This window comes from Parasteatoda tepidariorum, chromosome 2 (genome assembly GCF_043381705.1).
Source record: "Parasteatoda tepidariorum isolate YZ-2023 chromosome 2, CAS_Ptep_4.0, whole genome shotgun sequence".
Taxonomy (NCBI): domain Eukaryota; kingdom Metazoa; phylum Arthropoda; class Arachnida; order Araneae; family Theridiidae; genus Parasteatoda; species Parasteatoda tepidariorum.
Window position 1 is genome coordinate 5499426 of NC_092205.1, and position 25236 is coordinate 5524661.

The 25236-nt window shown below is 28.9% G+C and overlaps 1 protein-coding gene across 6 annotated transcripts; it reads right to left on the reverse strand.

The window, feature by feature from the left end:
- Window positions 1-863: 863 nt before the first annotated feature.
- On the reverse strand, window positions 864-25201 carry LOC107442226 (ubiquitin thioesterase trabid). 6 transcript variants are annotated; one of them, XM_016055734.4, is made up of 13 exons: window positions 24617-25201; window positions 24235-24301; window positions 19930-20119; window positions 17729-18082; window positions 15247-15411; window positions 13852-14136; window positions 12336-12528; window positions 9970-10041; window positions 8921-9119; window positions 7535-7779; window positions 7095-7324; window positions 3761-4005; window positions 864-1759 (listed from the first exon to the last, which is right to left on the reverse strand). In XM_016055734.4, the coding sequence occupies exons 3-12, from the start codon at window positions 20065-20067 to the stop codon at window positions 3775-3777; spliced, it is 2112 nt and encodes a 703-aa protein (XP_015911220.1). In that variant the 5' UTR covers window positions 20068-20119; window positions 24235-24301; window positions 24617-25201; the 3' UTR covers window positions 864-1759; window positions 3761-3774. The 6 variants fall into 6 exon arrangements, with proteins under 6 accessions (XP_015911220.1, XP_015911222.1, XP_071033179.1 ...); XM_016055736.4 differs by having other exon boundaries at window positions 24764-25056; XM_071177078.1 differs by having other exon boundaries at window positions 24974-25034.
- Window positions 25202-25236: the final 35 nt, after the last annotated feature.

Sequence of the window (25236 nt, forward strand, 5' to 3'; positions counted from 1 at the left end):
GGGAGTTTAGGGAAATGAATAACACTTTTCATTTGTTAAACAGAAAAGTTCCCATGTGAAAGCATGCAGGGTGTATCCTGTTTACAGGGTGCGTAGCCAAATCTTTCAACAAAAAATAAGCACCTTTTAAGTGCTTTTTAAGCACTCAGTACTATATACATTAACAAAATGCAAAATAAATTTCGAAGACTTTACATGATCATGATAGTATAGACTGACAAAAAACTCTTTTTCTTGATTATCTTAGCCACCATAAAAAATAGCCACCACATCGGTTTGATATCAGAGGGTGGAAAATGAAGCCTGAAATTGAGAATATCTTGCAAAATGCAGCAGTACATGAGAGTGCAATAATCTTACCAAACCCAGCTAAGTAGACGCACATGCACACTTGTAAGTATTTAATCAAACATGTAAAATGATTAGCGCTGTCATATGCTATGGACCGATGATAAGCCGAAATGGATTGTGACTGAATGAATTGTGAAAATTTCGCATTGAATAATGTGAAAATCGACATGGTAAAGAAAAAATCTCATTTTCGAAAAAGGAAAAATAAATTTTTTCAAAATTTCCAAAAAAAAAAGCACCTTTAAGGGCTTTTAAAATAGAAAATAAGCACCTTTAAGCACTTAATTTTATTATTAAAAACACAACACATCACGGTATTGCACAAGTGTCCTTTTTGTTCTACTTTAATTTTATAATAATATTTTAATAAATTTTAAAAAAATTGAAAATAACTATTTTTTATGGTAACAGAAAAAATGGCCTTAGTCCACTAAAACTTGTATGATCTTGACCATTATACTTATTTGTTAAGATATGTGTATGTGCGTGTTATGATAATAATCACCCACAAGCCATTCATAGTTAATTTTATTTTTAAATAAATTTAATTTGTACAAGGATAATAATTTTATTTCAGGGAAACAAAGTGCATAGTAAGTAAGTGTTCCAACAAAGAATTCTCTTCTGGCCTTATGGGGAGGGATAAAGATAAAATCGGGAATTATCAATTTCAAATAAAGTTAAGTTTTATAAGTAATATATTAAATTTATTTTTAAAACAACATTTAAAGCAAATCACACACGTCATAGGAAAATTTAAAATGAAAACTCAATTAATCAAAAGGAGAAAAATACGAAGCTTTTGAGTCTTTTAAAATCTCAGCTTAGCACACACTAAGGCAAATAATGTGTCGAAATGGATTAAAAATTTTAATAATGACATCCATGTTCTAGCTATACATTTATTAAAATCACAACAAATAAAAACAGAATTAATATTCTCTTTTATAAACAATCATCAATTCATATTCACACAACAGAGTTATGCAGATTTTCTTTGCGCCAAGTCTCAAACATATAATTTATTTAAAGAATCAACAGTCGTAAAATAAAAATGCTAAAATTTGCATACCCATTTTAAATTACAATTTCTACTTGCATATTATGCACATACTTTTATTTTTTTCTATTTACAATTGGGGGGGAAGAAATAACTCTAGATTCTCTCTGAATAAGAGTAAAATAAATATTAGTTTTTTTTTTTAAATTAAAAGAGTTTGAATAAATACACATCTTGCTATCTGTACAGAATTAGAGAAAAATAGCTGAAGTGGGGACAATGTGCCCCCCCACTATGTTGTTGGTAATATACAGGGTGATGAAGCTATGACATAAAATAGTCCCCCTTTTCTTGGACGGGATATTCACAAGCACTATTTACATCTCTCATTGCTGATTGCATCATGTTCTGGAAAAAAAAAATTCAAATGAAACATTATTAAAGTGCATAGGATTTGATATATCATATTGAACTTTTAGAATTGGTAAAATAATTTTAAAACATAGAAATAACAAAATTGGTAAGGTTATCAATATAGAACTTCCAAAATTTGTAAAATGGAGCTTCAAACACTGGTAAATTATTATGAATAGTCAATGAATAACATAATAATAACAACCTTAAAACCAAAATTATGTTATTTAGAAAGAGCGAGATGAACCTAAAATGTATCTGTTGGTGTGAAAAAGAGTATTCTTTAGATTTTCACTTGTTAGGTTGCAGTATTTGTAATAGAAGCAATCATAAAAGGATGATAACCGAGCAGCTATCAGGTCATTTATTGTTTTCCAGAGTAGAACAAAATGGGTTCCATTTCTGATAGTGACACTATTCTTATTGATTCTTGGAATCAATGATTAACAGGGTCAGAAAGTAGACTTTTACATGGAATAATTGTTTTGCTAAACAATGTTCACCACACGCAAGGAACTAATATAGAGATACAAAGTCCAGATTTGTAAGCTTCAATATCTTTAATGAGCTCATAAAAGAACAGAGGGGCATCAATTTCAAATGCACAATGAAATCAAGGTGTGCATGAGGAACTAGCCTAAACAGTAGCCAATATTTTTTTTTATAAGGGTGGCATTGTGCACAATAAGGGATATGCCTAAATAAGTAAACTATATTTTTGAGTTTGTATGAAATTCTTTGTGGCAGAATTTTTCTGGGATTTCTGCAACAAGCCTCTCTAGCATTAATATCTTTCTGCAAGATACTTTTAATAATAACAAATATACATGTTACTAATTTAAAGTAACAAAAAAACTATTTGGATAAAATAAAATTGTATATATATATTTAAATGAATATGTAATATTTTTTTAAATTCTAATATGAGTGATATTCTCACTTTTTGTAGGAGGAAAAGACACTAATTATTTGCTTTTTCGCAATTCGTAAATCATCACTACAATAAAAAAAAAATTTTAAATAGTGAAATCCATAGCAGTGAATACCAGAAAAAAGATTGACGGCAAAATCATGCGAATCCAACTCTTCAAAAAGGGGTGCACTAAATGCGTGTTTCGTTTAGAGATTAGGTTACTGTTGTAATAAATAATGTCGTATTTAAAAAAAAAATGGGATTTTAAAAACTGTCAAAATAAATGCCCCTCCCAAAAAAAAGCGATAGAATAACTAACCATCACGTAACAAACATTAAACATGCTATATTTGTGGGTAACTTTCAATTCTCCTTTTGAGCTACCCAGCCTTCTTAGTTAATTTGTAAACCTTTGTTTAGAAATAAAAACCTATAGACTTCCTACTTTTGTTCCTCCTCTTCTCTCAAGCCTTTCAACTTATCAATCCACATCATTATTTAAATTTGGCAAAAAGCCAGATTAAATCAGACACTTACAGCAAGAGTTCTTTAAATTCTGGAGCTAGCACACTTAATTTCTATTTTTTTTTTTGCTATTGTATGGGAAAACAAGAGAGGGAAAAGAAATACTCATTTTTAAAAACATTCATTTTATTGCTGCCAATATTACATCTTTCTTTTTCAATTATTATTTTCAGGTGTTTTATTTTCAAATGTTATTTTATGTATTTCCATGTTTTGTATGTGTCGTTTCCTGATACTTAATGATCTATAACTAATGCTCTAACAATGAAAAAGTAGCGTGGGTCGGAACAACGGTTTGCATGGAGTTTTGCAAACTTAACAGACTTGAATATTAGCAAACTCTTACTTTATTTTATTGAAAATATTATTCAAGATATTCTCTGCCTCAATTCAGAAAAAAGATGGTATTTAATAAGAGTTCCTAAAATAAATAATATAGAACTTTCATAATTTATAAAGTAACTTATATGTAAATTTCAAAATTGGAATAATAATTAAAAGTAAAGAATGATATAATTAAAAGTTAAGAAACTTTGGGTAAAAATAAGTAAACTCACAAAATTTAAGTTCATTATTCTTGATCAGAATCCCCATCACTTGAGTAGACTTGAGTATGAGATTCGGGTGATGATGAGTGAATGGTGGGTCTACGGACTAGACCTCGATACAATCCGAGCCATTCTTCAATCATTTGTGCCACAAGATAAGGTCGTTTAAGTATTTTTTGCTGTGCCACTAGGATGCCACCTTCAGTCACACAACAATCCAACCATTGCTTCATTATTTCTTCCTCTCTGCCCAACTACAATGCAAATAATATATCTGTTGCTTATACAAGTCATTAAAAAAACATATTTTGCAAAAAGTTTATTTTTGAAATTTAGAATCTGTGAAAAATCTGATTTTTTAGATTGGAATTTTGTGGAGGCATTTTTATAATGCTGTGAAAGGTTATTTTTACTGCATAGATTATTCTGAATGGTCCTTAAATGAAACTAATTTAATTTGATCGAATTTGAATCCTGAAAAAACGTGAAGCAAAGCTTCAAATCTTTATTATGTGTATTATCTTGCTAAAAGAAATCAGCTTAAAAATATATTTAAAAATTTTACTAAAATGGTCAAAATTAAACTAAAATCACTAGTTGGCAAGATTTTACATTAAGAGCATTACAAAGAATAATTTGCAATTTTTGTATGCTTTTTCTAAAACCTTAACAGCACAGTGATGAATAACTTTCCAAATATTAAAAAATTAAACAACAAAGTTTTTTTCATTTTTTTTAACTTATTTTTTAAATGACAGCTTTTTGTCATATTAAAATTTTTTTCCAATTTCATTGTCGTCAGCATAAAATGAGCTACATTTTTGTATTTAATGTTAGTGCAACTGTTAATGCATGCTGTTTAATGAATAATTTAACTATTTAATGTGTTCAACTGTTATACATAGTATTCCTCCTATGTCACAACAGTTAAAAAAAACTTATATCATTCAGTAGAAGGTGTTAAGAGCTTTAAAAAAAAAAAGGGTTGGGGTTCATGTCTATATAGACTATTATTACATTACTGTAAAAATACAATACCTTAATAATTTTTATTTATGTACTAATTTTCTTCATTTCAAAAAATCACAACCTTTGTTTGCTTTTATTTTGTAATAATTATTAAAGAAAATATTTTAAATCAAGAGCAATTCCTTAGGACAGTGTTTCCCAAACTTATGACTTTTGTGTACCCTTTCTAAATTTTTCGTAACGCTGTGTACCACTAATAGAAAAATGTATTTTTTTACAATAAAAAATTGCACAAAAGTTAAAAATCACAACCGGCTGTCGTCACCAAGAATTATTAACTGTTGATTCTGCAAAAAATAGCCATTAGAAAATTAGGTCATTGTAAATTCTCATGGCTAGCTTTGTTTTTAAATAAAAATTTCTGAAATTTTTGTTTGTTGCAAACTATTTCGCATAAGAAAGCGTACCCCCTCTAAACTGTTCCCGTCCCCCTGGGGGTATGCGCACTACACTTTGGGAAACACTGCCTTAGGATGTAAATCCGATATAGCTGTCAATTTTGAGTTGAGACGACTGGTTTAAACTATAAATTAAGAATAGCAATTAACTATAGGGGACTGTGTATGTTGGAATATCAAAATTGTATTATAATTGTAGGGAAATCTTATTAAAATAAACCTCAATTCTAAGTAAGTAATAGAGAATACTGTACATGCATCTAAAGTTTTTTTGCCAAAGGGACACATGCAAATAAGATAAAACATGAAGAGAAAAGATAAAATAGTTACATGAAGCATGAAACTTTATTACTCCAGAATTTAAAATTTTAGAGCTTTTATGAACTTTATTGCAGTCATCTTAATGGTCTTACAGTTTAATAGCAATGAAAATTAAAAGCATTTTTTCATTGCATGCTCTCATTGGTTGTACTTCATTTTTTTAAAAATTTATCTATAAATAAAAATATGCTTCTCTCTGTCTCTCTCTATATATATTTGTTGGAACTGAAGAATAACACAATTAATAATAAATCTGTTTAATAAGGCATAATAACAGGATAGTTAAACATGCAGGTGGTTAAAATGCTGGCACTGCAATCGCAAAGAGATAGCGCTTCTGTGTTTCAGTGCTGCCTCCTGCTCCATATAAGCAAATGAAATAAAGCTTTAAAAAAAAGGTATCAGTTGTGCTACATTATTCATAAAATTAGATTAACTCTTATTCTTTAATGTATAACACAACCATGTTTGATAAATAGCATTATTCAAGATTTGTTGCAGATTATAGATTTTTATAGATAAGAGATTGCGCACACTAAGCATAAAAGATTTGAACCGAGACATTTTTAAACAAGACAAAGCTAACACAGGTTACTAATACAGCATAATCCACACTGAAGTAACCAGGAATATAGAGCTATCCAATCCAAAAGGATGAACTAGAGGACTTGCCAATAATCAATCTTCATAATATTATGGTTGTTAAGAGTATTTACACATGAAACTTTGTTGGTGAGAATCATTTTGATAGTTAAATATCTAATTTTGATTTATTTTTACTGAAATTTTTAATCAAACTAAAGCAGACAATAAATATAGGTTCTTTGCCTGAAAAAAAAAACGCAGTGCTATTTCACAAATACTAAGTTAATTTGACAAAAAGGTACAAGAATAACAGCTGGTAGCTACTAGTAACGGATTAATAATTGATAACACGGGGAAATTTTTTTTTTTGTTTTCTGTTACATGAGATTTTAACAGATCTTAGATACTATAGTACTGCTGATTTTAGATCTACAATCAGTTTCTCTATCGATGCTACTTTTTTATAGATGACATTTTTTGTTGAAATGAACAAGGTTGAAGACTTTGTATATAATAGGGGGTCGCATAGAAGTTGTGACCAACTTCTAAGAAAGTAAGAGCATATCATCCGGATTAAAACAGCATAGGTAAGGAAATACTGTCATTAGCCATTGGGCTCTATTATGAACTGCTTCTGAAAATGTCAGAATAGGAAAGCACACCAGACGCCTACAACAATGTTTTCGTGCATGGGTTCCTTTGCAATTTTAATCCTGATGGTGAGCCATAACATCTCTGGAAATTTTGTTATTTATGCAACCCAACATTAGCAACATATAACGTTGTTAAACTTGTTAATGCTGTATTCAACAAAAAATAGACTAAAAATGTCATTAAAAAAAATCTGTCTTGGAGCAAAACTAATTCCAGATTTGCAATCTCGACACCCAAATTAGGCAAAATCAAGTATTTTTACAAATGCAACACAACATTAGTTCCCAAGTGTAACGTATGTGAAGTGATGACATCTTAAAAGAAAAATTGTTATGGCATTTACAATAGTTAATTACCTCCTCCTGTGTTAAGAAGTGCACAGGCAGCCTCTGATGATCAACAGTCATTAAGGGTAAAAATATGACCCTCAGATCATCTCCCGAGCGTGTGTTAGCTCCAGCGCCAAGGACATCTTCGGTTTCCGGCTCAAGAGACACCAATGCAGTGAAGTGACCTCTGGTGTAACCGAGAGCAATCGGTGATTTCCAACAGAATGTTGGCTCCCACAACAATGGTAAGTATATACCTTGAAACAAGGAAATTAGTGCATTAAAAAACCAAATAAAGATTTTAAATTTTTATTGATTCCTGATTGAATAAGATTTTTACATTATTTGGTTTAACTTAATGAAAGAAAGACTGCATATCTTATCATAGATATACAATTTTACCATCATAAGAAGAGAACAATAATTAGAAAAAGGGAACTGAAAAATAAAATTTAAAAAAAGAATACCTTCAAACCTAGCATAACCGAGGGCCTCTCCTCTAAAGCTCTTTACATATTTAACACCATAAACGATGATTGGACGACGCAATATATGAGCCAAGGTGAAGATGTGCATTTGTTCGAGAGCGGAGCCCGGTTGAGAAGCGAGGGACAGCAGCATCGCCCAATCTTCCTGCCACTGAGTCTCGTCCAACGAAAACTGTAAGAGATTCGCCTGCAATGTCTCAGCTTCTTTCCAACGTGGATACAGACTGTAAAATAACAACAAAACTCAGTAAGAATTTTTAGTATTTGACAATAAAATGATAAAAAACTTAGTTAACACTCATTATAAAGTCATGTTTAATTGCAGAATTCCATTCTTCAGTTTTCTGTCAAAATTTAATTAAGAAAAAAAAAATATGACAGGCATTCTCCAATTTTAACGTATTGCATGCATGCAGTCTCTACAATAAATATAAAGTTGAGTAGTTGAAGGTTATAAGTAGCATTTTAGAGAATTTGGGTACTCAATGAAGAGTTCATAATTGTTTTGCAATCTTGGTATTTGAATTTGCTTTTGAAAGAGAGGGTTTTCTAAGACTATTTCATGACTGTTTGTAGCCAAATGTGCTTGGAACCTTCTTAAACTAAAATTAAAAAATCTAAAATGATAAGAAAGTATAGCATCAGACTTTCATCCCATAGTGGGTTGATAAAATGAGTACCAAGCAGGCTTGGGGACTAAACACTGAGGGTTTTGCGTTAGGCTTATCACTCAACCCAAACATCTGTTCCTGTACCTTAGATCCCAAGGTTAAGAAAACTCAGATGGACACAGTATGATTGGTCCTCCATGGGCGGCTGTCAGGTCACTGTTTTATTTTATTACTTATTTTAATAAAAAAATTATTTTATGAGAATAAAGAAAATTTGTCACTTAAAACTATTAAAATATAATGTAAACTATAACGTTAAAAATATATAAAATATAACTATTAAATACAATGAAAACTTTTAAAAAAAATATAGTTTGGGACCAGATATTTATATTCTATATCAGAGATACATAAATTTCAGTCTTGGCTTTGTTCCTTATTCAGTCTTTGGAATGATCCTCATTCAATATTTGACATAAATAAAGAAAGAATTTTAACATTTTATTAAAATCACTCCCTTTATTAATAACAAATTAAAAGATTAATAAATTCAAGTTTTTATCAACATTCGTAATCAACAATTTAAAACTGTTTCTTAGAAGAAGAAAAGCAGTTTCAAAATGAAGAGTAAACATTGATTATAAGTTAACATTTGCTAAATTATGCACAGTATTTTTTTATACAATTCTTCAACTCCCTTATTGTCATAACAAAAAATTATAGAAACCAAAGAAACAAACTAAAGGGAACTTACACGGCTGCTGCTTCACATAAACTTTCCCCCAAGGCACGCCTGAGTGTATTATCACGATCGAAAACTCCCCACGTAGCTTGAAGTGCAGAATCCAGAAGACAATCGCCAGCACTTCTATTCCACAAAGCGTAAAGTCTGGACCCAAGCCTCTCTGTAAGTTCCAAACTCCAGTTTATAATAGGTGATTCTTCTTCTAATTCTAAAGCAGAAAAAACAAACAAGATTTTGCAATGAAATATTTATAATATTGCTCTATTATTTACTATTGGTTTTCTTATCTTAGTTTTTGTTTAAATTTCTTTTACCATGTATGATTTGTAGTCATTTTTTTTCCTCTTTTTATACTACTTGCTATAAAATATTGTAAAATTGTGAATCACACATATTTTGATTTAGTCTTAACAATTTTTCCTTACATACATTTCTTCAATATACATTCCCAGGACTGCCAACTACTACGCTTTCTGCCAAAATTTTTATTAAGTGGTAGACATTTAAAAATCATAGCTTTGTGAATTTTTAGTAATTTTGCTAGCATTTAAAAATCCTAAGAGAGCTGCTGTGAGAAAGCTGGAACAAAGCATATGAATATTTAAATAATTTATATGTAGTGGGGTGGAAAATAAGTTTAAATGAATAAATACAATAAAACATAAACATAGCTATCACTAGAATAAATTTTTACAAAAAGCGTAGAAAGTTGGCAGCCCTGCATTCCATACACATTTAACATTTATTTCTACATAACAATGGACACTCAGAACAAAACAGGCAGATATCGACTTATATACTTATGACAGTATACTAGTATCGTCTATATTTCATTTGCCGAAGTATCATTTGGGAATTTGGACTCTACCATAACTCTCAACCCTAAGACTTTTATTAGTTGTGAAACCATACTTATTTTTAGTCTTCTGTTATACATTTCTCACAAAATTGAAAGCAGGTAGGGATCTACCATTTTTTATTCTGGGTATCCATTTTAAGTAACTAATTTTAAATGTATTAAGTTAAACACTTTCAAAGAAAGAAGAAATTGAAATAACCTTTTTGTGCATCTCTGTCTAAGAGATCATCAAATAGTTTTTCTTGAACAATAGGGTTGAAATCTTCTATTTCTGCAAATAGAAATAAGTTTAAAATGACGTTTCTTTCTTTATCTATCTAAAAATGTACAAACACTCATAACTCTTAATATGTTTATAGCTATAGCAAATAAATAGACATGGCAGGTACTAAATATTATTTCACAATTTCGAATTTCATTAAACAGCCAAGTGCGTGTATCAAAAGTAAAAACATCTGCATTTCAAAATAAATAAATAAAAGGAAAACGAAACATTTCTAGGGCCATGTTTCAGTAGTATCTCTTATTCCTCACCTCACTTATTAACTCTTTGTTATCTTACAGACTATTTGATAATTGTTTATAATGATAAAGTATCAACTCTACTACTAGGCTGTTAATTTATTGCACAATTTTTTTTTTTTGAAAAATTTATTCTTAATTTATTATTATTTATTAATATAATTGCTTAAAAATGTGAGGAATATAGCCACTTATTCTTTTTTTAGTGTTAGCAGTACTAAAAATAGAATTTAACACAAGAAAAATAACAAAAAATTTATCTCTTATCAACATTTTGATAGTGAGTCAGTCTAATTTCTGTACATAGAGATGGAAGTCAAAGCCTTAACCAATTAACAAGGGATCATGAATATTTTTCCCAGTTTTCACAAAGGAACACAAAATATAATAAGAAAAACATAATTTAAGTTTCTCAAACTTACACTAAAGCTTTTATTTGACTTTTTCATTATTAAACTTTCTTTAAAATTTAAAAAATTTTCTATTTGGTGAAATCTTTCTGACACAATGTAATTTTTTAAAATCAATAAATTCTTAATTTTTAAAATTTTTTATGAACGCAAAGAGTTGGAACAACTTCTCAATTTTTAATATTTTTAGATTAAAAAAATATTATTTCGTTTTTCATTAAAAAAAGAAGGAAAAAAAAAGTTCTTAAATAACAATTTGCACCATTTTCATAATCACTATAGAGGCAATGGACAAAACTTAAACTAACAATTATAAATTCAAAATAGTTATAAAAATGGTATATTATTGACAAAAAGTCCTTAACATGATGAAGGAGATTAAGAACAGTCTCAAAGGTGCCCCTCAGATTCCATTTCCCTAACTTTCCATGTTAAGTTTCGTAGAATTACATGAAAACTTATTTCCCATTGATTAGGTTCACAATTTTTTGAAGTTTAAAAATTTTTTTGAAGCTAATACAGTAGTTTTGGTAAAGTTTGAAAAAATTCAAAAAAAATATTTAAAAACCTAAAATTTTAAAATTTGGTTCAATAAAATGCATTTTAACGAATAAAGTGCATTGAGGTAGAATTTTTCGAGCTATCTGCGACATAACTCTCTAGCACTAATATCTTTCTGGAAGATACTTTTAATAATAAAAACATATATGTTACTAATTTAAAATAACAAAAGCGGTTAACAGAAGAGAAAGTATATATCTATATAAGTTTAATTGAACATGTAATAATTTTTTATTCTGATAATATGATATTCTTGCATTTTGTTGGGGAGGACGCACAAATTATTTCCTTTTTCTTATTTTTTAAATAATTAAATATTTATCACAACGAAAATAATTAAAAATCATGAAATCTGTAGTAGTATGTGCTGAAAGATGAAATCATGCTAATCGGACTCCTTAAATGCGGGTTTTGTTTCGAGATTAGATTGTTGTAATAAATAATATCACATAAAAAACATCGGATTTAAAAACTAGGGGGAAATCAATAGCAATAACTGTCAAAAATTGATATAATTATTGCCTTAAAAAGTAAATACTCAAATGCACGATTCGAATTTTTTATATTGTTTGAAATATATCGGGATATTTAAAATCCATGTGAAAATCAATATCAATAACTGCTGAAAATACAACCGAAACATTACATCGATTTATGATATTATCGGTGTAAATTGAGCGTGCAAGAACTTATCTATATGCATAATTGAAATATTACATGTAAATTTCTGTAGAAAAGAAAACTAATATTTTTTTTACTTTTCAAAAGAAAAATCTTTCTGCAAGAATTCTGTAACATTCTGCGACAATGTAACCATGTTGCTGCGATTCTGCCATAGGAATAAAGTGAAACAAACACTATTCCAAAATAGTCATTGTTGATATAAAAAATTAGTACTCTTATAATTTTTTGTATGTTAACATGCGAGGTGAAGGAAGTAGTATCTAACTCCAAGACACCCTTTAACAGAGCATAACTAAAAATACTCTAAAATATTGAGCACGGAAAAATAAATATTCACTCTGAATTTACGATTTGCTGCTTAAAGAAAATTTTTGTAATGAAACCTTACCTGCAGGAAGAGAAAAAGTAACACACTCAGTTACGAAATAGCAAGGAAATTCGCCTCTTCTTTGCTTAAGTGATGCAGTGATCATATGGCGAATGTCAGCTGCCAGAGTTCGACTAATGTCGGCTGGAACTCTTTTAGCTGCAGGTCGTGTCATGCCAGTGTGAGAGAGTAAAAGTGTTAACAGATCCTCACGCTGGAAAAAATAAAAAGCATTAAAAATATTTTTTAATTTAATATTCTATAATTATTAAAAATATTTATAAATATTTAAGTTAGGAAAAGGAAAAAAACTGCAAAAAATAGTATTCATTAATAGTATTGTACACATTAGGGAACGTCATTTCTGTACACATCAATAGACGTTTATTATTTACAGCTAATTAAGCCAGTTTTTACTATAAAATAACAAAAACTAAAGGTATGGATAAAACTAAGACCTAAGAGTAGCATTTGGGTAAGCTTAATATTATGTTTAATTAAATTTTATGATTTTCCAAGATAAATAAAAGTTAGAAAAAAACTTATCAGATTTTTAATTTTACATGAGATTAAAATTTGAAACATTTCTCAACACTTACTATTTTTACAAATGCCAAATATTATTTTTAAGTTTGTATGTAAGAGAAATTAACAACAAATTTGAAATTGAAGAGTTGGAAAGTGTAAATCAAGCATCTGCAAAAATTAACTTACATATTATTGTAATCGAGCTGCTTTCATTAATACTTTTTTTAAATTCACGACTGCTGGTTTATGCACTCATGAAGGGCAATTTTTCTTAGTGGTAGTCAAATAAGAATAATTAACATAATTTTAATTTCAGAATTTTGTCAGCAATCAATAATTATACCAAAGGATTATACACAATTAACCTTATTCCATTTAAAATCTTTTTCAAATCAAATTTATTTAATTAAGCATCATTCATGAAAGCTTTAATTATGATGGCAATTTAAACATTAAATTTTCGTATAGAGAAGGCAGCTATTTGAATTTAATTTCGTTGTAGCGTCAGTGGTGTGCAGAAAAGGGGGTAACAGTTACAGGCATCCAATTGATGACCTCTAAACTGTCTACAACATAAAAGTGTTACTTTTATTAGGAACTTAATTTTTTTTATTAGTTGCATCTATTATTTAGGCAAAATAGTAAAATATGAATTTCAAGCAAACATAAAAATGAAATTTTAGGTTATTAAAATTTAAATATTTAAGAATATTTTGCTGGAAATAATAAAATTTTACGAAAGATTAATTTCAGCAGACATTTACATAAAAATAATTTTAACTATGCATTAAAATTTTTGTAAATATGTATCATTCAAATATTTTTATCTTTTAATTAAATAAGGCTTTTCTTCTCTTCAGAGTCAACATTATTATTATTACATTGTACTTTTCAGAGGTAGCAAATATAGTTTGTCCTGAGCATTAACACATCTCTGCATGCCACAGTGTTCAGTAAGAAATTCAACTTTATTTAAGGTAATAGGAGAGAGAAAGAAAAAAAAGCCTACTTGAAAGCGAATGGCTAAATGCACTAGAGTAAATCCGGAATCAAATGCAGAAGGTCTTTTAAGCAGAGCAACTTCATTTGCGTTGAGTTGTCTGGCGGGGTCCCCACCCAGAGACAAATATTCAATAACAGGATCTGCATCCCCATCTACTACACCCATACAAGCATTCAACCATGTCCAGTCCACCTCTCTGTTGTTCCTACGGCTATTACGGAGTCTGCATTCTTCCAAATAGTTGTTTGATGCTATGGATATATCACTAGCTGAAGCTAAGGGAGTTGAAACCTAGGGAAATAAAACCGCCTTTAATATATTTCATAAGTATATATGTAGCCTAGCTTCAAAAATAAGAGCATTTGAAAATAGATCTTAAATTTAGATATGGGAAATAATATAGACATTAATATACATCTGCTGTTAATTTTTATAATAAATTTTGATAATAAGTAGTAATTTATTTTAATTATAAAAAGCTTGGCAAAGAAGTGTTAGCATGCATTATCAAGCATTTAATTTCGAAGCAAAATTTGATGAACTCTTGCAGTTTACAAAAGATAAAAACAATTTCAGAAAAGGAAAAAAAAAGAAAATTTCAATTATTTAAGGGATCATATTACCCAAAAAATTACTGACCTATCGAAATTGTTTTTATTTATTTTTATGCAAAAACTTCAAGCAATTCTAAACAAACTAAAACAAAAATTTATTGCCATTCTTTCTAGCAAAAACAAAACTTTAAAAGTGCTTTATTACATAGACAACTTTTTGGTGTTGGTAAGTAATCCATTCCAAAGGACTTTAATTTTTTATTAAAGATAGAGCTTTGACATACTTGATAAGGCAGTGCATTTATTAAAAAAATTATTAAAATTCTAACAGAATGTTGTATGCAAATGATAATTTTTTTTTTTTACTTTTCTTTTCTTTAATTTTGCACTTAATAAATCATGGAAAATGTTATAATTTGAAATGTTTATCAAACAAAGGATTAAATAGATTATTACTATTTTTTTGAAAAATATGCAAAAAACATGAACAGTAATACTCATTTTTGCACATAACGGGTTGATATTAAGAGACGATACAGGGCAATTTATATGTACAGCTTTTAAAGTGCCACGTCCTCTTTTTTCTATAATTATTTTTTGTGCTTCTTAATTTGTTTATAATTATTCATTTTGGCATGCTACAAAGGGAAACTTTATTAATTTTAAGTAGGTCATTAAGGTAACATGATTCTTTACTTTCTTAAAGTTTTTTTGATAATCATTTCTAAAAAATGTAACATTTTGTGAATCTATTTTTAACAGGATATGAATTCAATATTAGGGGAAACTTTTAAAAATCAACTGATGGCTGTTTTAAAAACAAGTGATAACAAATCGATGTAATAACCTGTATTTCTGTGGTGTCAGATGATAAGTGATCATTTCTACGAATGGATGGGCAATTGATGGGAGAATAGAGAGATGTGGTAACTCTTTGAACAGACCGGCTCTCTTCATCTGTTGTTTGTGAAGATTGATCTACTTTGGGTCTGGCAGAGTGGCAAAGAACGCACTACGAGAGGATTATTATCAATATCACTACTATAATATTAATATAAAACATTTTTTAAAAAAAAAGATAAAATGAAATTAATTCATAACAAGAAATATGATAACTTGACTTGATTTTTACTTCTTTTAAATAATTTATCATGACTCAATATTTCATATTTATATTATTACATGAAAGCGAAGTTGAATACATCATAAAGATTGAGAAATGCATAGCAACTCATTGCCTGAAATATCAACGATACTAGGAATCTCCTCCTCACTATAAACTATCTGTTTATATGTAAAAATACCAAAAATACTGTTTAAATAAATACAGATTTAAATCAGATTTTTTAAAAATATTTTTTACGTTTAATAACTGCACTAACAGGCAAAGTGCGTCAATAATACCTATTATTTAAAAACAATATAACAAAAAAAGATAATATTTCTAACTATAATGCTTAAAATTATTATTTAATTTTATAAATTAAGTGTTAATAAAGTAATGATTAATTTTGTTTAACCTAGATAATTTATCAGTTAAATATCTATTGAAGAATAAATTTGTTTGGATCAGAATACATTTGCTAATGCGTATACACACAAACACACATATATATATTAAGTTTCTCTGGGAAGTCTTTCTTCATTATTGACATACACTAACTGAAGTTTTAAAAGCACTTATACTTATATAAACATATAACTAAATGGTTATGATTAAGACATGTTTAATGTTTATTACCAGCAAATTATTTTTCATACAGACAAAGGGGAAAGTTATTTTACTGTCATTCACAATTAAAAAAAAAAAAAATTATTAGTTTATTTTTAAATAGAGTAATTTACATACATTCCCCTTATTATTATTTTATTGGATGAAATCTACATTATCAATGAAATCATACTTTAAAAAATATCCCAACCTAAAGAATATAGATGTAGTTATAAATAATTTTGTATAAAAATATTTACAACTTAATAATTTATTTATTATATTATAATATTATTTAATGAATTTATTTTATTTTAAAACCGTCATTGAACTAAACTAAACTCAGTGGCGCGACAGCCCATATAGGGCCAAGGCCTACTGTGTCCAACTCAGTTTTCTTGACCTTGGGCTCTGGAGTGCAGGAGCAGATGTTCCGGTCAGGTGGTCAGTTGAAAGCGGAACCCCCAGTTTTTAGTTCCCAAGCATGCTTGGTACTCATTTATTGATCCACTGAAGGGATGAAAGGCTGAATCAACCTTGCCCGGTCCGAAGATCGAACCCAGGACCTGTGGCACAGGAGTGCGACGCGCTACCACTCAGCCAGCAAGAGTCATTGAACAGTTGACCCAATTTTTAAAAATAATTTTGTGTTCACGACTTCTGATGTTCAACTCTATAGCCTTGTAATTTTGAACCCAATCCAGAAAACAAGGAAACTCCTGGATCAAGTGTTGGGAGAATTTTGCCCTCGTGGAGAAGGATTTGATGCAAATAACCCGCATTTACATTACATGGAGAGGAAAACCGAGGTAACCTCCCACAGTTAGCCTGATGGCAAGGGGACTCTAACCCGTGATCCATAGGGAATTTGTATCGACCAGCCATCACTGGGATTCAAACCTGATCATCGCATTGGAAGGCAAACGCTCCATTCTCCAAGCCACCACGGCTCAAGCGAATGTTTTAAGAAAATAATAAATCACAGTTGATTTAAAGCAGTGGTTCTCAGCCCTTTTTGACCTATTGTCCTCTTTACGATTTTGACTACCATCTATAGTCTTAAACTTTATATGTTGACTGCCACATATCGCCCTCTTCTTTTTGCTTAATCATAAGTTGCTGTTAATAAGCATCAGAAATACTAGAAATTTAAATAATTTGAATTTGAATTGAAAAAAATAAAAATGTAGCTTTTGTGAAGTTTTTTTTTTTTTTTCTTTTCAAAAAGGTCTGGATACTTAAAGGAAAATAATTAAAATATAAATATATATTTTTCTAATTGAAACCTGAAAGAATTGAAAACAATTATAATTAAAATATTAAACTCAATTGTTCATCTTTACAATGACTGCCTTGTGCTTTCAATTAAAGTTTGAATGTCTAGCTTTATAATCATCAAAGTTCCCCTTTCAAGCAAATCTTTAACCTCTTTCCTTCTTCATCAATATTCACTGTTATTTATAATAATTTGTATTTATTTTCTTTTGAATACTCATTGCCCCCCTGAGGATTATGGCTCCAATGTGAGGTTAAATTGCCCCCAGATTGGGAACCACTGCTTTAAAACAATGATTTTTTAAAAAAAAATCAAGTGATTTAAATCATGCAGCCAACATACTTTCACAGATTTTGGCCAATTTTCATAGGTACAAGAAGGGCAAGTCCACTTTATTGTACGACTCCAAGACTTATTCCTGTCATTGTAATAGCTGTCAGAGTGAATGGATGCTGAAGTTGTCACAACATCTGGTGATTTTGAAAGAAGTTCATTTGGGCTGCTGATATTAGAAGACTCTAGGACTGGGGAGGGTGGAAACTGTTTTCTAACAGATGAACACTGCGTACACTTTGTAGCTCTAGGCCAGTTCAGGTATGTACAAGAGGAGCAGGACCACTTGTTGTGAGGATTCGATGAAGCGCTGCTGCTCTGGGCTGTTGGATTCGTATTGCTTTCAGATATTAATGGAGCAATCTGAGTAAGTGAAAAATATTAAGTCATTAGTCAGATAAAATAATATAAATTATATGCTGTCTTAAATAGCTATCAAGGAAATTTTTTTCTAATCTAATTCAGACGAGGTTAGCGCTTATGGAAAGTGTGCTAATATTAAAAGAGAAAAAAAAATTATGAGTACATCTTCCGACTTTTCCTCCATTCCGTAAAATATAAAAGTGATAAATGCTGACTGAGATTTTTATGCCATTTGCAATTTTTTTCATAGAAGATTGGATAGTTGAGATTTGAAAAATATATGTAATAAATAAAATGTACAATTAGGATCAGTAAGTTAGGTCATAGATAAAATAAATTACGCAAAATATATAATTTCAAGAAGTTATTAGAAATCAGTTTTCAAATTGAAGTTTTTTTTTAACCAAGTTATCAATATTAGAATTAGTTAAAATTAGGCATCTTAGTTACATATGTCCATCTTGAACGGTATTTTGAGTTTAGTTTGTTAAAAATCTCAACATATGTTCACAAACATATGCAAATCTAAACGTACAGCAACATTTGACACTAAAATTACCAGTAGAGTATGGTATAAGTAAGTATAGTAGAGTATAAGTAAGGTTTTTTCAGGTTTCGAAAAAAATTATAAAAGATCGTATTATTTTTTCAAATATTTAATTTTTCACTAAGTTTATAAGTTGATATATAAGTTCCCTTATAATCTTCTAAGTTTATAAGCTTACATATCCTCAATAATTTACTTACATTAATTTTAATTGGAAAATAAAATTTCTGCTGTTTAAAATAATAGTTTTAACAGAAAACAGTAAAGTATTGGTAAGAGGTGCTTTCAACTTCAAACTAGTTTCAAAAACAGATATTCTTGCTTCTTAATGCAATAAATATTTTGTTAAACAATTTATAATTAAATCAGAATTAGAGCTATTATGAGCAAAAATGTGTTTCTGAGTAGCCTAGGTGAATTGCAGCAACTGCAACAACAGTAATATAACTGATTACAGTCAAATCTCAATACACTGTTCCTGTATCGTCTATTTTCCCATATGTATCGTCTTGTTTTAAAGGTCCCAATACAAATGCTATTCTTATAATGTTAATAATGCTGACTTAAAATTGTTTCTGAAACTAGCGAATTCCCACGTTTATTGTTCGGAAATTCTACAGACCTTTGAAAATATCAAAGTTTTTTCGTTTTCAGAAGAAAAAAAATAGTAACTCCTGATACTAATGATGAAGAAAATAAGGATTTATTGCAGTTTTATGACAGTGGAGAAAGTTGTGGTATGAAATGAAAAGTTTAAACTTTTGGTTCAAGAAATGGTTGCAAAAGCTGAAGAAGTGCAAAGTGATACTGATAAGAAAGCGAAACAAAACCACAACCATATGCAGAAGGTCCTTTGAACACTAAGCAGCACTCGGTATTGATTCACGAGTACAGAAAATGAACAGCAATGTGTTACTACCATAAAAAATTTAATTTCTTCACTGAGAAAAAAAGATTGTATTAAAACTAAAATTTTTTATGAATAGTTTAAATATATAAATTTGTTCATTATTTTTCATTGTAAGTATTTTTGCATTAAGGACATAATTTTTTCAATAAAAATTTATATGTATATTATATATACTTAAAGTGAACCTTATTAATTTGAAGCACATTACTTCTTTATTACTTTTAATACATTTTCAAGTCATTACTTAATGTTTTATATTGACCATATTCATCGTTTTCCTGTATGTATCGCTCGCAATGAATGGTCCCATGAAAAATTAGCAATCCAGATTCTACTGGACATGCAAATACACCTTTCAGCTACGGATTAGATAACCAAGAAGAAAATTACCATGTATATATCCTGAGAGTCTTCTTGTGATATAACATTAGCTTGTTTAGGAGAGAGGCAGATCGTACATTTAAGAGACTTAGGCCAGTTCTCAAATGTGCAAGCACTACAAGTCCATTTCGGTTCATCTTGACTCATTGTATTAGTTTTTCAGAATATGCGAGAATTGGAGAAATGAAACTGGCAATACCTAAAAAAGAAAAATATAATTTTGCACTTTTCGAAAAATGAAAATGCATATTAAACATTGTGGATGATCTTCACTAACATAATTTTTATTGATCATAACAACATTATAATTGATTATAGGAAACTATATCAAACGTTGCCCCCTACAGATGGGGTAATTATTGATCACTGGGGTAATTCCTGATCATTGTCATTTCTTCTTATAAATAGTGTAAAAAAATAGCTAATTGTCTTTTCTTAAATAACAGTTCATATTTATTAAGTGGAACAACTATAAAATATATTTTAACTGTAATCACAAAATTTGTTTTTAACTCTATACAAGACAAATGTGTTCTGATTTGCACCATTTCTGGTCTCCATTTCTTCATTTCATGGCCATTTCTTCATCCTAATATAAATATGGTGAGAAATTATAGGCCTAAAAAGGATGCTAAGCTTCTAGAAAGGATACTAAGCAAAATCAGTGAATTTCTTTTACTGATTGAAAATGAAAATTTCAGTGTGAGAACTGCTGTCAGAGCTGTTGACATACTTTACACTCTCACTTAGTGAAATTAAAAAGTCCAGCAAAAGTAACCCATGTGGGAACTCTTTCTTATATTCCAGCAGAACATGAGAATGAGATGGCTGCTTGCCTAAAATGTATGGCACAATGCAAAGATTTTTGGAAAATTTAAAGTGTTAATCTTTATTCTTGCTTTTAAATAAATTGTTTTATTAGCTGCTTAAACATATCTTTTTGGTTTATTTGTTTGATCTTAATGTCTTATTTGTTAATTACCATTGTATAGTTATTTTTAAACAGCCCATTTACTATAAAAACTGGTGATCAGTAATTACCCCAGAAATGATCAGGATTTACCCCAGAATTGATCAAGAGACGGGGTAATTCCTGATCACTAAAAATTTTAAATCTTTTGAATTCTAATTAGATTTTCAAACAAAAGAAGGTAGAATAGGACTCATCTCATATAGCCTCAAACTTCCAGTAAATATTAAAATTCTATCTTGAATAATTTTTTTACAAAATAGATGTTTGCATTTTTTGATCAGGAATTACCCCAGGTCACCCTANATTGATTCATTTTAACAGATGATGACATAAAGACTTCAGAGAATTTCGGGGATTTTTTTAATGAGTGAATTTTCAAAAAGTTCATGAAATAATCTTTTAATTCGAACATTAACTTTTTACAGCTGTTTGTTAAAGAATGATTTCTAAATCTTGAAATTAATAACAAAATCTATATTTATCCATGAATTAATATAGAAAGATTCGTATAAGACTACAGATGTACATAAAATTATCAAAATGCAGAAACATTTTAAAAGACTGATCCTATCGTGATATCCCTAAGGCAGAATTTTTTCGCACTTGCTGCAACAAACTTCCCTAGCACTAATATTTTGCTTTTAGATACTTTTAAAACAATTACTAATTTAAAGTAACAGAAACGTTGTGTTTACAGAATAAAAATTTATAAAAAATTTTAATTGGAAAAATAATATTCTTATAACTTTAATATTATAGGCGATATTCTCACATTCTGTGGGCGGAAAAAGGCACTCATTACTTCCTCATTCGAATTTTGTAAATCATTACACAGATTAAAATTCATAAATAAATTAAACGGTAATAAACAAAAATTCGCACAGAAATTAAAAATCATAAAATCCTTGTGGTAACTCCCAAGATAAAGATCACAAATCACGCGAATAAGACTCCTTAAAAAAGAGATACTCAAATAAGTGTTTATAGAATATGGTGTTCATTAAAGAAAAAAAAATGAAAGAAAGAACATCATTTCTAGAGCGAACTATCTTTTAAACTTTTGCGATTTCTGAATTATTTTACTTTATATAATTAATCTGAAATTCTAGCTGAAGCCAGTCATTACCGATTTTTAGCAAAAATCACAAATGAGAAGAGAAAAATCACAATTATTTCTTTCCTCTCTGATGTGCAAGAAAAACATCTTTAAAAAAATTAAATTATGCAGTAAAAAAAAAACGTTTTTTGAAAAATTATGCAGAAAGGAAAACCAAAATTTCCCCCTCCCAAATGAAAATCTCTCAGCAAAAATTCTGTAGCATTCTGCGACAATGTCGCCACAATTCTGCCACAGGGCTTTATATATACTAGTTTGTGGCAAAGAAATCTACTCATGATGTTATTAGCCACCATAAAAACATTTTATGCCCAATTTTAAATATATTCAATATAAAGTTGCTCATTCGAATTTTTAAGCTATTAATTACTTTATTCAACTATGTAAAATAATTAATTTTACTTAAAAACTACCGATTACCGATTATTAAAAAAAAATCTCAAATGAGAATAGAAAAATCATGATTATTTCTTTCCTCTCTGAAGCGCAAGAAAGACATATTTAGTCATTCTTTAGCCAGCTTTGGTCGTTCTTTCACATGCTAATGGACACTCGTGAAACATTAATTTTATTTCAAAAGAAGGGAACATATTTTCGGTGTACTTAATTTCTTAGAGGAAATAAAATAGCATAAAATGCTTAAAATTGCAAATATTTGATGTTTTTTAGCACTTTTTAAATATTTGCAATTGAGAAAGGCATAAGAAGTTGAAGGTTAAATGAACAAATTAAAAAAAAATGTAAAATATTTTTTTTTACATTTGTGGATTAACAAACTGGCTCATGTAAACACGAATAAATATTTCTTAATATTTCCTTGCTTAATTATTTACATTATGCAAATTTTTTTATTCAAAACGGGTGTGAACATGGGTGTGAGTGAAGTTCTCCAGCAAAGTTAGTCTCCTTAAAGTAGTGAAGCAGTTACTACATTTCAAAACTAGTTTGTAGTCACTATATTAAAAAAAGCAGTAGTAGTTAACTACATTTGTAACAAAGGTAGTAAGCTACAAAAATGCCGTTTTTCCAACCAATGAGTTCAATCAACCACAGGATCAAAGATGTTCTAATGTGATAAATTATATTTTTAATAAAATATAATTTAAATAATTGCGGCATAAAAAAAGTAATAGGTAATTTCTTTTGCATACTGATTATAAGTATTTGAGTAAATAATTTTCAAAAGATCAAAATTTTTGTTTCTTTTTTTAACCTATACGACCTAGCGGCAAAGGTTTAATATTGAATGCCCTTTTATTTTGGTGATTTCATACATTGAAAGTAAGATTTTCTAATAAGAAACCAAGGTAAAAAGAATGAGAAAATTAAAGATTTTATACACAGTAAAAGCTTCACGATACACTGCCCAATACAAGGAACACCCTATTGACCTAACTTTTAACCAACCAGAGTAGATTGCGAGTAACATTTTTCAACTCCACCTCTTGAAATTCTTCCTTGATTTTGATTTCAAATTTACAGCTCTGATTTTATTAATTACTATGTTTAGTTTGATAACATAAATCAACAATATATGTGATGTAAGAAGCCAAGTAATAAATAGCTTTAGTTAAATATAAAATTATTTAAAAAGTCACAGGCTTACATGTTGTCGTTGACAAATGTCAAGCTTTGACTATGATGCAATTAGCTCTCCAATACTTATGAGGCAGATCATTAACAGTTTAGAATGCTTTGCACTCGTCTAAGTGATCAGCCTTGAAAACTTGTTCAGAGTCACATTAACATCATAAGTAAGAGTCTATAAATTTAAACGAAACAAGTTGGCAAGCAAATTATGATGCCTGGTTATAAGTCTAAACCTTGCAAATGCTGCAAATTTTAGAAGGTCTGAGAGCAGATCATCCACATGATTACACTCCATTTCTTGTTCTCAGAAGTATATGTAAAGTCATACATTTTAGAATTTCGAAATTTTCTTTTTATTAGCAATTTAATGGAGTGATAAGAAAATTGCAAGATTCATTTAGAAATTTTAATAGGTATTAATAGACTTTTTTTTCACATTATAGGTTAAATACAATATATTTTTTAAATCAAGATTATCTTCTTATGTTAGTTTAGCATAAAAATTCGGTTATAAAAATGGAAACAATTGCAGAAAAATTTATATCTTAGTTTTAAAAAAAAGTCATAGTTGTCTAAAACATAATTAATAACTTTTTTTTATCTAAATGTTAAGAGAAATATGAATTCCACTCACAAACTAATCATGATGCCATAATTTACACATTAAATATTCCAGTGCAGGTCAATCCATAAAATTTATCCTAAAAAAAGGGGGAAAGAATTTGCATTATTACAGGTTATGCTAAGGTTAAAGCTTGTTTAAATGCATAGGTATAACAATATTACGCATTAGTAAAGCACCTCAAAACAAAAAATAGAAGAAAAATTTTTTTTAGGTAGTTAAGCCAAAATAAAATCTTTTCGCAAGCAACGTTAAGTTAAAATTAATAAAAAGAAAAAGAATATGAACAAAAGAGTTTCAACGAAATAAAAATTTCAATTACTGTTTTCAGAAGAAGTAGATAAATGTTAAAGGAATAAATTAATTGATTATTACTTAAGGTAAATGTATTTACCAAAATGTAAACATAAGATGATTAGCAGCTTTCTAGGCTTACAGAAGCATAAATAAATAATAAAACGTTCAGCTCAAACTTTGAAGCATTAAAAAAGGATAAATTGTGATTTGCATCGCGGATAATATTATTAAAACTATCACAGACTTTTTATTTATATAATATTTTGATCCTAATCCATTACTGGTCACGCAGCTTGCTCTTCACAAATCTCAGACACAAACACAATTTCCTTTCCATTTGCTCTGTTTCCCTGGTCTTAGCTCCCTTCTTGGCCTTGGTTACAGCTGCACCAATCAATTTGAAAGAAATATAACAAATAAGCAAACAAAAAAGGTAAATAGATGTTCATATTACACAATTTGACACAAAATATTTTCTTTGGAGCTAAAATTGTTTATTAATTTCGTAACATTCTTAAATAAATTCATAGTTTTTTTCCAAGTTGTTTTAAAGATGAAACCGAAACTAGCAGAAATTCATGAAGAAACAAAATTTTCTCGTCATTGTAAATGTTGAAAATAATACTTTAAAATTGATTTATTTTAACCACAAATTTTTTCTTTTACCTTTCAATTTAAAAAGAAACTTTTTTGCTCGAAAATAATTTTTTTAAGTTG